The sequence below is a fragment of the Acanthopagrus latus genome, chromosome 15 (genome assembly GCF_904848185.1).
Source record: "Acanthopagrus latus isolate v.2019 chromosome 15, fAcaLat1.1, whole genome shotgun sequence".
NCBI lineage: Eukaryota > Metazoa > Chordata > Actinopteri > Spariformes > Sparidae > Acanthopagrus > Acanthopagrus latus.
In genome coordinates, this window is record NC_051053.1 from 28,899,295 (window position 1) to 28,916,007 (window position 16,713).

Below are 16,713 nucleotides of genomic sequence, written 5' to 3' on the forward strand. Positions count from 1 at the left end.
ACCCTATTTTTTGGATTTGAAAAAGAAAATGCAAGTAATGAAATCTAGCTGTGACTTTGTCTACTGTGTGTTTCGTATGTGAATAAATAAAGCTGGACAAAGTAAGATTGTAGTTTCTGTAACTGTGAAGAACATGTACAGAAAGAAGAATTACTATAGACTCCTCAATTATTAGTGAAAAGGCAACCAGATGAACTCAGACAAAAGATGCAAAACACCTTCACTGGATTCATCAGACAATATTAAGTAATGTGTCTTCTTAACACATTATTAAATCTCTCAATATCATAGTTATAGTGAATGTTTGACACCCTAATCCTCTGCAAGTTTTGTGAAATTGAAGATTTGTGGCTTATCTTGTCAGTAGTCACTGCAAGCTGAATACAAGTATGAAAAGACAAACTGGGATGTGGAAGTTGTAATGTGCGTTTCGCAGCACATTATGGCATTTGTTAAACCAAAAAAATGTCTAGTAAAGTACAAAGTAGTTAATCTTTCATGCCTCATTCATCTGTTATGTTTTGGAGTTACAGTAAATGAAGCTTTTTAGGATAATGAACAAAAGCTCACTACAAGTTTCAGACATCCTAAGAGCTTTCATCAGAGCTATCAGTGTACAAACCCCAAAGATAAGCAGCTTACAGTGATTAAACTTTAACCTGTATTGAATGTGATAAAATGATTAAAGCCGGAGAAGCAGCAAATCTTCACAGTGGAGAAGCTTGTGTTGCTAACGTTCAGTCAAAATGGCGACCGTCTTTTGGTCAGTGATCAAACATGCAGATTAAAACAGCTGTGGGTTATGAACTTTACAGCACCTGGATACAGCTATACTCCAGGTATCCTTCTAAGTCGTACTGAGATGCTTTGCATCATGGGAATCAGACCCTTGTTTCAATTTAGACCCCTCTTTAGCGTGTAATCTTATGATCTTTATGAGTCCTGCAGTCATTGCATCATCTGAGGTCAGAGTGCTGCTGGCGCTTCTCATCTCAACACTGAAGCCTTTGTGGTGTGTGTGTGTGTGTGTGTGTGTGTGTGTGTGTGTGTGTGTGTGTGTGTGTGTGTGTGTGTGTGTGTGTGCGCTCACGGCAGAGTGTCAGCTCAGCTCTGTTCATCAAGCTGGTGACGAGTGAGAGCCATGAAGCAGCAGAACGTGTTGGCTGGACGATTGAAAGAAGCTGCTGTGTCTCTGACACCACAAGGCCGAGTCGCACAATGACGAAGCAGTACTTACTGTGTGTGTGTGTGTGTGTGTGTGTGTGTGTGTGTGGTGAAAAACTGGGCGTTTTGTTGCAAACAGCACTGAGCGTCCTGCAGTTTATCTTCAGGCATGAGGAACATCGCCATGTTTTTGACCTCTCATATTTTTCACCGACAGTCACTCGTTGTCGTCGTCATTACTTGTTGATACCTTGACTCTTCTTTTAGTGTCCTGTCTCTAATGAAGACTGTCCTGTAAGGCTGTAGCAGCGTATTTCCTGTTCAGTGTCTTTTTGTAAAGATTTACAGTTGGATAACATCATAATGAGATATGTATAATTGAAGCACGTCTCTACTTCTTGTAATTTGAATCTGTCCTGATCTTTAACACTCTAGCAATCTGTTTTAGCCTATTGAGAACAATTTAGAATGCTGATGACTAAAGCTGAATGAGATAGATAGATAGATAGATAGATAGATAGATAGATAGATAGATAGATAGATAGATAGATAGATACTTTATTGATCCCGGAGGAAATTCAAGAAGATTAGTCGAGTGAGAAAATATCAGCAATTTTTTAGATAAATATCAAATAATTGATTTTTCCATTTTGTGGATGTGTTTAAATTTGTCTTGCATAAAAGTTAACTGAATATTATTTGTCACTGAAAAATAAAGATTAATTGATAACGAGAATAATCGTTGGTTGAAGTCCTATTGAACGTAATTGCATGGCACCATTTTCCTCTGATGTCATCCTCTGTTTTGGCACCTCAGTGGTGGAGTTACACTCTCCTGAGGATCATAACTGCTATTTGTCAAAGATTCTTTATTTCTTTTTCTTAATCGACAGTAATATGTCGTGGTTTCTCTCTTGTGACAAATGTACTTATTGTAAGTCGCTTTGGACAAAAGCTTCTGCTAAATGCCCTGAAATGTAAGGTAGGGAGCTTGAACAACCCTGAACCTGTATTTTTGGGTGAACTGTTCCTTTAAAGACAAAAAATAAAAAGCTTTTCTGCAGCTCATTCTGGTCACTTGTAAAATCATCTAACTAGGCCTGAAGGTTAAATCATTGTTGGTTTCAGTGTCTTTGTGTTGGAGTCAGTGGCTCGGTTGTTTGACTGCTATCCCAGCATGCACCTGGTGATCCTGGACAGCTCGTAGTGCCTTACAAGGATTTTGGACTCTGAGATCTGATGTTCAGTTGGGTTCCCTCCATTCCAGTTGGTTGGATTGGAATTCCTAACTGTTATCTCTCTGCTTGGCATTCTGAGTACAGTTTTCCATTTACAGCTGGTTTATGTAACACACCTCCACCCTCCTCCTCCTCTTCCTGCTCCTTCTCATCCTCCTCCTTCTCCCTGTCCTCCTCTCTCCTCCACTTGCTGTTGCAGTCATTACAAAACCCATATCTTCATGATAATGATGCCTCTCACATGTATGTACTTCATGCCCGCATATCTGCTGTGGATGAACTTTGTATCAGGGTGGTGAAACTCTGGTGTTCATTCATTGAACCTACTTTATTGATCAGTGTCAAACAGTTCATGTGGATGGGACCGTAGTGATTAAAGCAAGTGTTTTAACTGCTGGTTTATATTATTTAACTTAGGCAGTGATAAACAAGACATTTAATCAAGAAAATACATTCTACACACATTTTACAGTTAAACAATAAACTTAGTTTCTAATTCACAGAGCACTGAAGCCGTCAACTTCACTAATTACAAATTACACCACAACACATTTCTCTGTATTATGTCATAGAAAAATTAGTACAATTCTAATTAGTTTGAAAGGGGCAGTAAGCAAGTTAAAATATTTTTAAAAATAACAAATCGTTAGTCTAATGTTGAGAAATATTTATTTATTGTGTTGCATAGAAATTAGCATGCTAACTAGCTAGCCCGCTGTAAAGCTTATGTGCAAGCGGTGTAAATACCAACATTCCCCGAGCGTGTCACCACACCAGTGACATGCTGCCCATATTCCACAGGTGGCAAATTCTTACATAATGCACCTTTTAAAATTGGTGCTTATGAGACAACATATATGTAGATAGTGACATGTCTGTGATCGGCCAACATCAGTTGAAAATGTCTGACTCATGTTGAGATACAGGAAGCATGGACATGTAAAATAAAGTGATAGTCATGTTTTCAAAAATAGTGCTGAGTGTTGCTGTTAATTTATGAAGATACTGATGACGTGTTTAGAGCAGAGATTTTGTCAGAATCAGAATTCCTTTAATGTCTCGCATACCCAGAACACAGAAATGTGTTTTTCCCAGCAGCGCAGAATATTACAAGAATATTACTCCTCATTAGTGTTTACTGCGCATCGTTTTATGCAGCTAAACCTTTTTAAAAAAAATGATCAGAAATGCATGAATGAGCAGTGATTAACAGTGATTAACAGGATATGAGCAGTACATGAACCGAGAGACCGAGCTGCGCATGTCTCTCTCTCTCCCGCTCCTCCTCGGTGTCTCTCTCCCCTCTCTCGCCTCCCGTCAGCCAGGCGGAGCCGCCGTGCTGCTGCATGCTGAGTGGAGGTTCAAGATGGACGCTAAACGGGGTTAGTCTGCTTCTGATCTTTTGTTTACCGACCGCCTCTCTGTTCATCCACCTGACGCCTCTGGGCACGGTTATGTCGCTTGTATGACCGGTTCAGTAGTTGCATGAGCAGCGGGACTGCGGCTTCAGCGCGGGGAGGGTTGGAGGCAGATCGGATCTCCTGCGGAGGTCACGTCGGACAGTTTGGCGTTTTGTCCCCGCGGTGAGGACCGGGCTGCCGGTGGGGGCTGGCAGACGCGCTCCCCCGGAGGATAATAAAATTCTTGGGGACACTGACCATGTTGAAGAAACGGGTATAGAGCGATTAAACATAGCGAGAAGTGAAACGAGATCAGCCGCCGGGGTTTAGCGCGCTGTGATGCGGGGTCTATTTTTAGCCAGGCTCCGGCGCTGCTTAGCACGCCTGCTACCATATGTAGCCAGGCAGTCACATTTGGACCGCAGACCACCCTCCTCCTCCTCCTCCTCCTCCTCCTCCTCCTCCTCTCACGTTGGCTGGTGGGTCCGTGTCTTTACATCCAGACAGTGGCTCTCTGTCAAACTACCGACCACAGTTGCTGCTCATAACATCTGTGTTAGCATACTGAGTAGTAAGATAACGAGGGAGAGCTAGCTGTCAGCTAAGCTAACGGAGCAGCTAGCTGTCAACGCCCACATTTACAGCCGCTGCTCTCAATGAGAGAGAAGCTTCCCGAATATAAAGCCTCCCCTGTTTCTAATGAAGTCACTGTGAACCAGCTTCAGTAAAGCAGCTGACGGCCTGAGGCCTGTCTATACCGAGACCTGTGTGTGTTGGGGTTAACTGCAGTATATTGAACAGAGGCGATCATTGTACTGACCATGCTGTCACAGATGACACTGATAGGTGTATTAATCTTTGGTTTGATTGATTTCACTGCATGTTATGTGGGTTATTGATTACATTTTGATTGATGATGTCAAATAAGTGTGTACAATAATGTCGTCATTATACTGACAGTTACAAGTTTGGTGCAATACCTTGAAAAATGGCATCACCTCAACATCTTGTAAGTTGGAATGAGCATCTTGGAACCTTCCAGTAGTTCCTTCTAGAATAGAAATATCACACTACAGAGATGTGAATAACATATAGAGAAGATATTAAATCATAGTAAAAATACACTGAAACAAAAGATTTTATTTTTGTCAGTAGTTATTAATCATGTGATCTTCTGTCAGGAGGAAACGCAAGATGTGGGATTGGTTTTCTCTGACAATGAGAAAACAAACTTCACTATGAACTATTTCACTGTAATTCAGTCTGAGTAGAATATATATATTTGACATCAGATTTCACTTTGGCGTCTAAGAACTTGTGATAGGCATTGGACCTTTTTTAAAAACATTCTGACTCAATAATGAAAATAATGATTAGTTGCCACACACCTTTTAATATGTGTATGCTGATAAATAGTAATGAAAGATACTCCTCAGTAAAGTTGTGGATGCCTTCAGATGCTCTTTTTTATGACCAGCTGTCCCAAACATCCTGAAGACGTACTGATAGAAAGGGTGCAAATAGTCACATTTGATGTGGTGAAAACAGAAAACTTTCATATGTGACTTAATTTGCCATTTTGTAATGGACTTGTCTCTTCAGCTTTAAATCTTCTGTCAGCAAAATAAGTCTGTTTTCTGTGTATTAATGTTGAGCAACCGTTCTGCAGTGGAAGCAGTCAGATTTGTCCGCTTGGAAACAACATATTGAAATCTGATGTGAGATTTTCAGCCTCATAATCTTTTTTTATTGGCTGTTAAATGCTTCATTCAGCTGGTAAACATATTGTAGCCGGCCTGTGTCGCTCACACCACCTGCTATTGTCTCTTCAGTTTGTATTTTAATGCTGCCTTGCTTACCAGCAACACATTTTATCTGTAAGAGTCTGAGACCTTATTCTTTAATTGCCGATGAAGTGGATCATGTACCTGCTGAGTTTTACAGTGAACGATTTATTATGGAGACTTTTCAGCTAAGTATGGTGCAGTTTGACGTGACGTATGCATGGTTCAGAGTCAGAAAGTACAGCGATGTTAGCTGGCAACCACGTCAGAGCCTGCAGGAAACCCAGGACTCCTTCACATCTAATATTGTCCACTGACCTGCCTGGAATTCCCTGGTGAAATATAAGCATGCTCAGTACAGGACACAGGTCATGAACTCAGCTGTCTCGCAGCAGAGTCCGACCCCCCAGCTACCACCTCAACACCACCCGTCTGTCAGCACCTCAGATTTGCCAAGCTCCCTGCAGAACCTGTACGTCAGACACAACCAGCAGATTAAACTCCTTATAATTACCAGTCATTGAGGCTGGAGCTGTGGTTACATGGATCCTACTATTACACAAATATTCAGAAATAAAAATGCCTGTTGTGACCACCTAAATGGTAAAAGCCTGGCCCAATCCAAAAGCATTCTCACTCAGGCACTTTCCTGATGACGGAATTATTAAACATTTACACCACCCATCTTGACCTAAGTACCATTTAAACTCTTAATCTGATTGCTTATTTCTGGTTGGAATAAATATATTTTTAGCAACACCACTGTAAGACCTTGTACTGGTCATGTCATACATTACTTCTGCATAAATCATTAAAAGAAATGTCAACTTATAGTCAGCCTGTCAACTTCTTACCAAATTAAATGTCCTTTTATGAGTAGAGTACCTTTAGAAGCGTAAGATTTGTCTAAAGAACTTAGCTGTTTCTGAAAAGGTATTCCAACTTAAGAAGTTTGTGCTCAAACTCTTTGATGTGTACATTAAGCTAATGGCAAAGAAGTACAAAACTCCAATACCAAATAACGTGTGTTTCCTGTACTGTTTTCAGGAGCTCCCCATAGAACAGAACAAACCAAATTACATGCAAAAATCTGTCATTTTATGTGCCGACTGAAGATAATGTCAGGAGATTGTCCACAACTAGCAGTTAGTCTGAGATGTTGTATTTGTGTAGATTGGAAGACGCCTGTGAAGCAGCACAATGAATAAATGAATCACATTGTTAGATTGGTAGATAAGTTGGACTTTACAGTTATGGTTGAAAATGAAAAAAAAATAACACGTTTGGATGTTGAATAAAGTTCTGCGATCCAGACATAATGTGTTTTAATCAATCAGTAAATACCTGATTAACTTTTAACACTAAAAAATATCCGAAAACAGGAAATCGACTGTCCGATTATCAGTTTGAAAGTATAGATATATCTGCAGTTTTACTCTAAATTAATTATTCAGGTCATTTTTTCCCAATGGACTAATCCAAAAATTGATCAATACAGAGTGTGATTAAAAATGTTTTTCTGCAGTTCCTGCATCAGTTTCATTAAGTCTGGAAAACGCTACCAAACTGGAAGTGTGTCGCAGGAAAAAAGCTTCAGATTCCACCATCAGCATTATTGCTTTTCTCAGCCTGTTTGGAAGCAGCCATTTTGTTAATCAGCAGAATTTGGCAAAAGAACAGCAGGCAGGGGGCGGAGCCAATTGGTATCAGTGTTTATTCACTGCAGTCCGACTCTGACAGCTCCTTAGAGGCGTCGTGTTTCATGACATCAACAGGAAGCTGGGTGGCAGTTGCGTGATAGTTTGGGGCAACTTTTTGATGTCATAATAAAATCGTAGTGACTTTAAGTGTGGCTGCTGGTGTTACATCATTGTGACATCATCACTGTGGCTTCAGGGGAAAAGGTTCAGAACGTCCAGAAGGACGAGGATGGTGGTGATTCAGCAGCTGCGTTGAATGTCTTCCTGCAGGGCAAGTCTGACAAAGTGACCTCTGACCTCACAGGGTTCACTGATGAAAGAGACGCACTTCAAGACGCTTCACCTCCACACATGCACCGCTCATGTGTAACCCTTGTAAACAATCTATAGTTGGGTAAAGGTAAAAGGAAATGATATCACACAGAGAGTGTGTTTTAACATAAAGTGAAGGTTTGTATATTTTAATTGTCACATAACAGAAGTAAGTTGGTGCTTTAGCTGTAAATCAAATAGCATTTAGTCCATATCCCCACTAATGTGGGTATGTTTCAGCAGGGTTATGCTTCCAAATGACATGATGAACATGGACAACTTGAGGTGTGACCTTGTTGTTTCCCCAAACACATTTTGTGCTTACATATGGGTTTTATTAAGAAATGCGCTGTAGAAGGCAATTTAACCCTAATCTCACATGTTGGTGACCTGAAACATGATGGCTAAAATATTCCAGAAAATATTGGCAGTGTTAACAAGGCAGATGTTTCTGTGTACAGACCAAGAATGGGAACATAGGAAATTTCAATATCACTGTTGTCTAAAATAGCTATAGTTTACGACATCATCCCTGGAATCATCAATGTACTTTTAAGTCTTTGGCTGACCTTACTTTATGTTAAACAAACATTAAATTGCATCACAGATATGACACTAGTTTTTCCTGCATAAATAAAATCTGTCATCTACAGTATTCCACACATCCTGTTTGAACTCTTCTTGCAGGTTAACAATCAGCAAGTTGATTGAAAAAATTTATTGTCCCCTCAAAGATTTTTAGAATAGATGAGGCAACAAATATGACTTACAGAGCAACACAGATGCCACGATCAATCATCCTGATTGTTTTTATCAAGCTCCAACAAACATTAATATAAAATATATATTAACAAAGCTCCAGGCTTCATTTGAGGACACGCCATGCAGCTCAGTTACTCCTCTGTGGATGACTGGCACTAAACTGCAGTCTTCTCCTCCTCTTCCTCCTACAGTGGTGGATCTCCTCTACTGGCGTGATGTGAAGACCACAGGCGTTGTGTTCGGCGCCGCCCTGCTGCTCCTCCTCTCCCTGATGGTGTGCAGCATCGTCAGCGTGTGCTCCTACATCGGCCTGGCTCTGCTCTCAGTAACCATCTGCTTCAGGATATACAAAGGCATCCTGCAGGCCATCCAGAAGTCAGATGAGGGACACCCATTCAAGTGAGTCGGAGGGTCCAGCACTGATGGTGACGTGGCAGCCACTCATTTTGTGTCCGTGTTACAATGTACAGAAGAGGCTTTGTTTAGTAGAAGTGTTATTATAAGTCAGCTGTTATTAATAGTGATTTACCGAAGAGCTTTAGGGCCATTGTTAAAAATACATTTATTTTAAAAATCTTCTTCACTGATCGATTTAGGATTTAACCCTCTTTATTACCTGTGGATACTTTTTACAACACCAGAAAAAAAGAAGTGTGGGATATAAAATCAAACAAGAGCGGGCTCAGATTTTCAGTGGGACTTCAACTCAGCCAGTCACATCACAGAAATCATTGACCTGATTAATCTTAATTGTCAGTCTGTGCATCAGGCGGTCGGATCTGTCTCCTGATGTTAGGATGTATGTGGAGTCCAGATAAGAGTTTTTAGCAGAAAATCTTTCAGTTACGTAATTTTAGTGACAAGGTCAAACGTCACAACAGAAAGACGGACGTGAATGTACTCCTGTCCTGTGAAGCAGTGACTGTTTACTTCCTCTTCTCACTGGTGGTTTGTTTCTTCATCCTCCTTCCTGGCTGTTAGACAAAACCCTCTTACTGTGTTTTTTTACCTCCACACCGACCTCATGGCACATTAGAGGCCAATTAGCTCAGATTAACATAAGCTGGAGAAAAGAGAGCTCACAGAGTCACTTTACAAGCTGATTTCTGCAAAGTGACTGAGGACAGATTTTGTGGAATATTTAGCACCCTAGCTCAAAATAAGCACCAGTCACCGGCCAAAAAACATTGTTGATCCATCAATCAACCTTTATTGATACTGGAGAGGTCATTGAGGGTTAACCGTCATTTACGATGACACGAAGTCAGACAAAGAAAAGGAAGAACAATAACAAATACTGACAAACTAAAAGTATTGCCTCAACAGGCCAGTGAAAAAACAAACATGTAATTTGATAAAGAATTAAAATTACGTAAAATAATATTCAGTTAGATAAAATCCATAACACTGTACCGTTAGGGCATATCATTTAAAAGACACAAACTAATTAGAAATGGTAAAGATAAAAATAATGAGAACAGTTTGAAACCTTCTCTGCCATTTCAGAAATTGATCTCAACCCTCCCAGAGTATTGATTTTAATCTATTAAGTTATGATAAAGTTTAAACATCTGGCCAGTGAAAGAAAGAGTTAATGATGCACCAACTCAGCAGTGGACATCAGCTTTTCTATTGAAAGTACTGTAATCATGGTGTAAGCATGTTTTTTTGTAAGATTCAGGCATTTTCATCACCCTCTCCTCTGCTCTCCCCTTCAGGCAGTACCTGGACCATGAGGTGGCGCTGTCTGAGGACATGGTCCACAAGTACAGTGACATGGTTCTGGCCAAGCTCAACAAAACCATCAGTGAATTAAGACGCCTGTTCCTGGTCGATGATCTGGTCGACTCCATCAAGGTGAGAACAACGCTGGCTCACAAAGTAATAATAAATTAATATAAAGGATGGTGGAAGAGTATTTAAAAACACTTTTTAACAGCGGAAAGAAACATGTCAGACAGCGCCGTCTAAACTACCGCAAGTTACTACAGCCTCTGGATTGTGGCAGTGGATCAGGGCCTGTTGGACGATTAGCACCTCCTGGCCTTCACTGTCTCATTGTTTAGTAGGGGTGGGAAAAATGTTTACGTCTTCGATGCATCGCGATTCTCTCTAGAATGATTATGTCTTGATGCAGATAAGTTAATAGATATTTTCAAACTAAAATTACTTCGCCCGCTGCAACATTTAGTTCGCCTACTACAGAACACACGTGTGACTTGTTAATGTTTGAGCGGCAGCAAAATGGCTGCACTGGCCAGCACCAAGCCTATAAGACTGGCATCAACTTCTTTGAAAACTACCGTATGGCAGCATTTTGAGTTCCATGAAGTCGAGGCAATAATTGCCAAGACCTACTCAGTTTGTAAGGTGTGTGGAACTCAATGTCAATACTTTAGCAACACAAGTGATTTGAGAAACCACCTTGCGCGATACCACCCAGAGTTGGGAGAGAAGCATTGACCTGTTGTAGATGCCAGCCAGAGAACGATCAAGATAGTGAAGCGGATTACTAAATCCATTGCACGTTTTATTGCATTGGATTTAAGACCATATTCAGTTGTGGATAACGTTGGCTTTTGGACGTTGGTGTTCACTCACTCCAAGATACAAAATACCATCTCGACATGACTTCATGAAACATCCATACCAACGTTCTGCAGGGAAACTGAAACAGAAGGTTTGGATACTAATGTCCATAATGTGTTGAAAATGCAAGGTGCATTAAAATGATTTTTATAAAAAAAAATTATATATAGGCTACAGTATACGGTACACTCAGGGATATGCTCATTGCCAGTAACAGGAGGATTCTGTGTTCATAGAAAGTCATATATATTTGTGACAAAGAAAAGCCTTTTCATTAATAATAAATTAGAGAAGGTTATTAATCATGATTTTTTTTTAATGGTGGTTAGGAAAAGTAGGAAGTGATGAGCAAACTCTGAATAGCAAACACAGGTGTGTGTTTGTGTGTATGTGTGTATATATAATATATAAAATCATTCATGGAAATGTACACAAATTGTTGCATCGAGATGCATTGATAATTGGTTTAGAATCGAATCGTTGAATTCGGAATCAAATCCTTAGGTGCCAAGAGATTCCCACCCCTACTGTTGTGGATGCCAGTCTTGTTTGAGTTAGCTGCTAACTGCTGCTAGCTGCTTGTTAAGTCTCCTGTTGGTGGTCCAGTGTGGGTTACTTCCTGTCAACACCAAAAATGGTAAAATGTTTGACATGTGTCTAACCTGAAGTTTTCAGATCCAGTCATTATCATAAAAAGGATATTAAACATGTTAGAGATCTGACGTTGGTGATTGACCACATCACTTGTTTGTTGTCAAGAGAGATGTACCTGTAAATAAACAACCTTACCTGAAGATCACTCAGGTAAAGCCTTACATTCCTACACGCCTTCATCCAGGAGCGCACCAACATATCTGGGCCTTTTTAACATTAACATCCCGGCTGCTTGGCGTCCATCTTTTGGTGGTACAAGAACACGTGACTGTCTCCTCTCGTACTGCTCTACTTTGACAGTCAGCGTGAGCTTCTACTTTTAATTTGGCGGTCCCGTTTACTCATGTGGACCTTCTGTCCTTTCACTTCTGGATTCTGAAGGATCAGCTGCGTTGATCTGTTAATATAAGACACTTCAGTTCAGTTGTACTGAGAGCTCTGCAGCTGTCAGAGGCCTGTCGTCACCTCTCTGCACCCTCCAACCAGCTACCTCCACCCTCTAGACCAAATACAGATCTGCACTCTGCCCCAGCAGTGTCAGAGCAGAAGAAATTCCCTAACAGGGTAAAAACGTCTGATTCTTGTAATCCCATCAGGAGGAAGTTTTAGCCTCAGGAATGTGGATTACAAATGTGTGTCTTGATGTATTATGGGATGTTCATACTATTCTCCTGCCTCTGATGAACTTGCTGTTGTCGTCCTCGCTGTGCCATCCACAGCAGCCTGCACACATCTTTGATGTGCCTCCAGCCTCCAGTCAGAAGTGACACAGTTTAGCCATGTTTGGTTTGTTTTCACTGGCGGCCAAGTCGGCTGCGGCTGTTTTCATGTTTGTTAAAAATGTCACATGTCGCACCACAGTCAACATTCATATTTGTGTAATGTTTTCCACGTCAATGACATTGTACCCATGTGGATCTTTGAAAATATGATTATTTGATCAACAGAAAATGAAGCAACGAGTTGTGATTACTTTGTAGTTTTTTTTCTTGGGAGTGTTGACAGCAAAACCACTGATGAGCTCATGTCTCCTGTCTCATGAAACAGAGCTGATTTAATGATTTTAGTGATCTTCAGGTTTTTAATGAACATGTCTTGTTTTTCTCTGCAGTTTGCCGTGTTGATGTGGATCCTGACCTACGTTGGTGCCTTGTTCAATGGGCTCACTCTTCTTATTCTGGGTGAGGAAACAGGCACATGTGCTGAAATGAAGCTGTTGTTACCCATGATCCGTAGAGTTTCACAGTGATGATGAATGTAAAGAGACTGTGTAGAGGATGGAAATCTTTCTTACTTTTCGTCCATCGGGTGGTGAATGAAGGATCTTTAGTGATGCCTGTAGAATAATATAAAAGATCAGATATTTAAACCATTCTGTTGTTTTGGACGGATATGATTATCTGTAGTTTTACGTTGTTTTCAAATGCAACTAATGTGAAGCAGCACATCTTAAGTTCTATTGACTAAATTCAATTTTTCTTCTTCTTCAGGTTTGGTTGGAGCGTTCAGCTGCCCAATCATCTATGAGAAACACCAGGTAACAACCACATCTCATTAAGAATAACTCCACATTTCATAGTAAAAATGAATGTTGTTTAGAGTGAAACGCTTGGCAAAATACAACCTAGGCTTTTTTTGTGAATGTATCTGAGTCAAACCTTTGTGTAAAAACGACAACAATAGCACTTTTAAGATTGAGCCGAAAACAAAAATATGGACAAACTCATTTTCATTGTATAATGTACACAGAGTTTGCTAAAAAAGTTTTTTGAACAGCTCACCTTAGCTGTAGCTTGTTCCGCTAGCCGTCAACATGGCAGCCCAGACGCACTAGGGGATGGATAGAGCAAACTGTGTACAGTGTTGTCATTGCTGGTGTTCATGTGTAGAGATCCTGGTGATAGTACGAGCGAAGTTTCGTGTTGTGTTGAGCCTTCTTACGATTTTAAAAATAGAGATGTTGATGCTATTGTAAAAGTGCCCGCATCACTCCCATTGAAAATGAGTTTTAGCCGAAAATGTAAAGACGGTAAATCTTAAAATTGCCAATTTCATCGTAATTATGCTTTTACACAAAGGTTTGACTCGTATACATTCACAAAAAAAGCCTAGGTTGCATTTTACTGAGAGTTTCACGTTAAGGAAATGTCAGGGAATTGACAAAGTGTCAGAGATCATATTTATATAATGCAACATCAAACTCACTGTCTGGCTGCTTTTCTGACAGTGGTGTGAAAATGTTGTCCACACATTAAGACATTATACATGTGTGAAATGAAAAGTGTAGATGTTGTAGGTGTAACCACCTGTCTCGACCATTGCCACAGCAAATATTTGTTAACTTAAGAAATCTTTGCGCCTTTTCCTGGAACATCTTATATATAGTTGTTAGTTATTAATGCGTTAACAATGTTGATAATGAAATGAGGCACAAAGGCAATTTACAGCCAAAGAAGTAACTCTAATGATGATCTCTGTGTTCAGTGGATCCTTTTGTACATTCAGTCAAGTAGGTAGTATTTATTCTCAGTATTAGACACTTCAGATACCTTTAATAGATGATTTTTTTCCAGCTCAGTAGAGGTTTTTGTAATCGGTGCACCTGATGTGTTGTTGAGCAGAGAAAACAGAGGCGTAATATTCCTCCTTTTCCAAAAGGTGCCTCTGAGATGGGCGTAAATATGTGACGTAAGGTTTCTTCCATTGCATTTTTTACCCTGTTAAAATGGGGGGTTTTTTCCATCAACATGTGAAGTTTTTCCTCACTCGATCGAGGGTCTAAGGATAGAAGATATTGTTCACTGTAAAGATTGTAAAGCCCATTGAGGCAATGTGAATTTGATTTTGGGGTACATAAATAAAATTGATTTGATTTGTATTTAATGTTTTCCCTCATTAATAATGATACACTAGGTTTTCTGTCACATACTGAAACAAACTGATGAAAACAGATTTTGGTTAGGGTTCCTTGTTTTTGTAAGTTTATGCTGTTGGCGTTCCTGACTCTCTCGCTCTGTCTGTGTTTCAGACTCAGATCGACCACTATCTGGCTCTCGTCAATAACCAGGTCAAAGACGTTGTTGGAAAGTAAGTTGACAGTTTCATCTCTCCATCTGTGTTTCCTCTTTCTGTCCACATCAACAACCTTATGAAGATAGTATGTTGTCAGACTAACTGGTGCATCATGTCTCTGTAAAAGATAGGATATGACAAGAAGGGAAGAGAGAACCTCAGTAAACACTGTGTTGCCTGAACCCATCCGCAAGAAACCCGTCAGTTGTAAAACCATGTTATTAGTGACGACTGATGGTAACCAGTCAGACCAGGTCTGTTAAGACTCTGGGAGCCGTGTGTTTGACATATACTCTATGTATGATACAAACGTAGATGTGAAACTTATTTGTAAAAGTCGGGGTTTTCGGTAAAAAAAAAAACAGTCAGAATCTTTTATTGTCATTGTTTGAGAATGAAGTCAAGAAATAAAGAAAGAATTATAAGAAAAATGTAAGAATGTTTGATTCCCTCATTTTGATAATATTCTGAATTTCCTGTTGTCCTGCAGGATCCAGGCAAAGGTGCCAGGGATGAAACGTAAAGCGGAGTGAAGTAACGAAAAGTGGGAGTTTGGATTCAGGAAGTCCTGAGAGGAAGATGGTTGTTGGGGAGGGGGTTGTGTGAGGGGAGGGGAGGGGAGGGTGAGGTGGTTATGAAGAGAGGCATGAGGAGACGAGGCGTCTGGCGTGGCCGCAGCCCTTCTAACTTTGTTTGTCAAAATAATAAAAACACTTGTTTTCCACTTCAGAATTCCTTTTTTTGTGTTTTCTGGAAAAGTTGAAGCAGGTCAGAGTTCAGCTGAGGTTTGCGACATCGATGTCGCCTTGATGATATGTAATTTTCTTATTTTAATGGAGTTTTGAAATGTTTGTTTCTGTGAGAAACACATTTTAAACTTCTGTAATCTTCCCTCTTCCACCCAGTGCAATGTGGGAGTAGAATGCTCCTTCATTTTGACTCGGTGGGGGTTGTGTTTGTCATTTTGTGTTTTCCCTTCCCGCAGCCGAGCCGAGCGGAGAGATATGTCTTTCTTCCTCTGCCATTTTTGTTAAAGTCGAGCATCAAACGGCTCTTCATTTGTAATTTTTCTTATTTTGGTATTTTGAGTTCAGAGTTAGAGGTACTGAGTGATTTAACCATCGTGTCCCTCAAGCTTCGAGCTTGTTTCCTCTATAACCTGCTGCGTGGTTTTTCCTCGATGTGATGAATGATGAATTTGTGAATGCCGTCTTTGACTCCTGATGAGGCGGCAGGGAGGGGAGGGATGTGGGGAGGGAGGGGAGGGTGCGGGGGCTTGTACTACCATTTAAAGTCTTTCATTGCTTCTCAGTAACTCTAGCTAGAATCATCTAGAAAACCTTTGCCAGACAAATAAAACACATGAATTACATAGAAGTTGTTATTTCCATGTCATTGCAGCTGTCTAGTAATGAAAACTCTGGAAGAAACACGTTTACATTCATCAACATCAGATAAAATATTTAAAAAGTGACAAAAAAAGAAATGGGATTTAAAGAAAAAAATAAATAACCATACTGTCTGTGGAGCCAATATCTTAATAAAGTTGCAACTTGATGTGACTTTGGGAAACCTTCAAGCATTTGTTTGTTATGCAAGTATAATTGTGAATGATAAACTTCATACTTCAATTGTGACGATAAAAAGCTTCCAGCCGGGAGCCGTGTTTGTGGAATGCATTGTGAGATGTAAACAATTATCAATAAAGCTTCTAGACGAAGAAAATCCAGCCTCCTCGTCTCTTCCTCATCTTTTGGAAAGCCAGTTTGCGTCTGACTGGAAAATGTGGAAAAGAAAAAATTCATAATACATAATAAATCTTAGCAAAGATTAAAGATAAAGAAAACTTTAGAGTTTGATATGTGCTTTTCTCAAATCTCAATTATATAGCAAGTTGAATGATGTCATTTTGGAAGCCAAACAAAATATTTGTCAAAATGATGAGATGCATTTTTGTTGGTAAGCAAATCTCCTCAGGCTGACCTAAACTGTTTTCTCCTGTGTTTATGATTTGGGGGGCTTTTTGACAGGATAATGT

General features: G+C 40.0%; 1 protein-coding gene across 10 annotated transcripts in view; it reads left to right on the top strand.

The window, feature by feature from the left end:
- rtn4a (reticulon 4a) overlaps positions 1-16,404 on the top strand; it is a 35,422-nt gene extending 19,018 nt beyond the window's left edge. For 9 of the 10 annotated variants that reach the window (XM_037122905.1, XM_037122906.1, XM_037122907.1 and 6 more), the window contains 6 exons: positions 8,552-8,759; positions 10,079-10,217; positions 12,715-12,784; positions 13,094-13,140; positions 14,632-14,690; positions 15,166-16,404. In XM_037122905.1, coding sequence (XP_036978800.1) covers positions 8,552-8,759; positions 10,079-10,217; positions 12,715-12,784; positions 13,094-13,140; positions 14,632-14,690; positions 15,166-15,208 — 566 coding nt within the window. In that variant the 3' untranslated portion in view covers positions 15,209-16,404. Of the gene's footprint in view, positions 1-3,628; positions 3,785-8,551; positions 8,760-10,078; positions 10,218-12,714; positions 12,785-13,093; positions 13,141-14,631; positions 14,691-15,165 lie in introns of those variants that run through there. The other variant, XM_037122914.1, reaches the window with a different exon arrangement.
- The last annotated feature ends 309 nt before the right edge of the window (positions 16,405-16,713 follow it).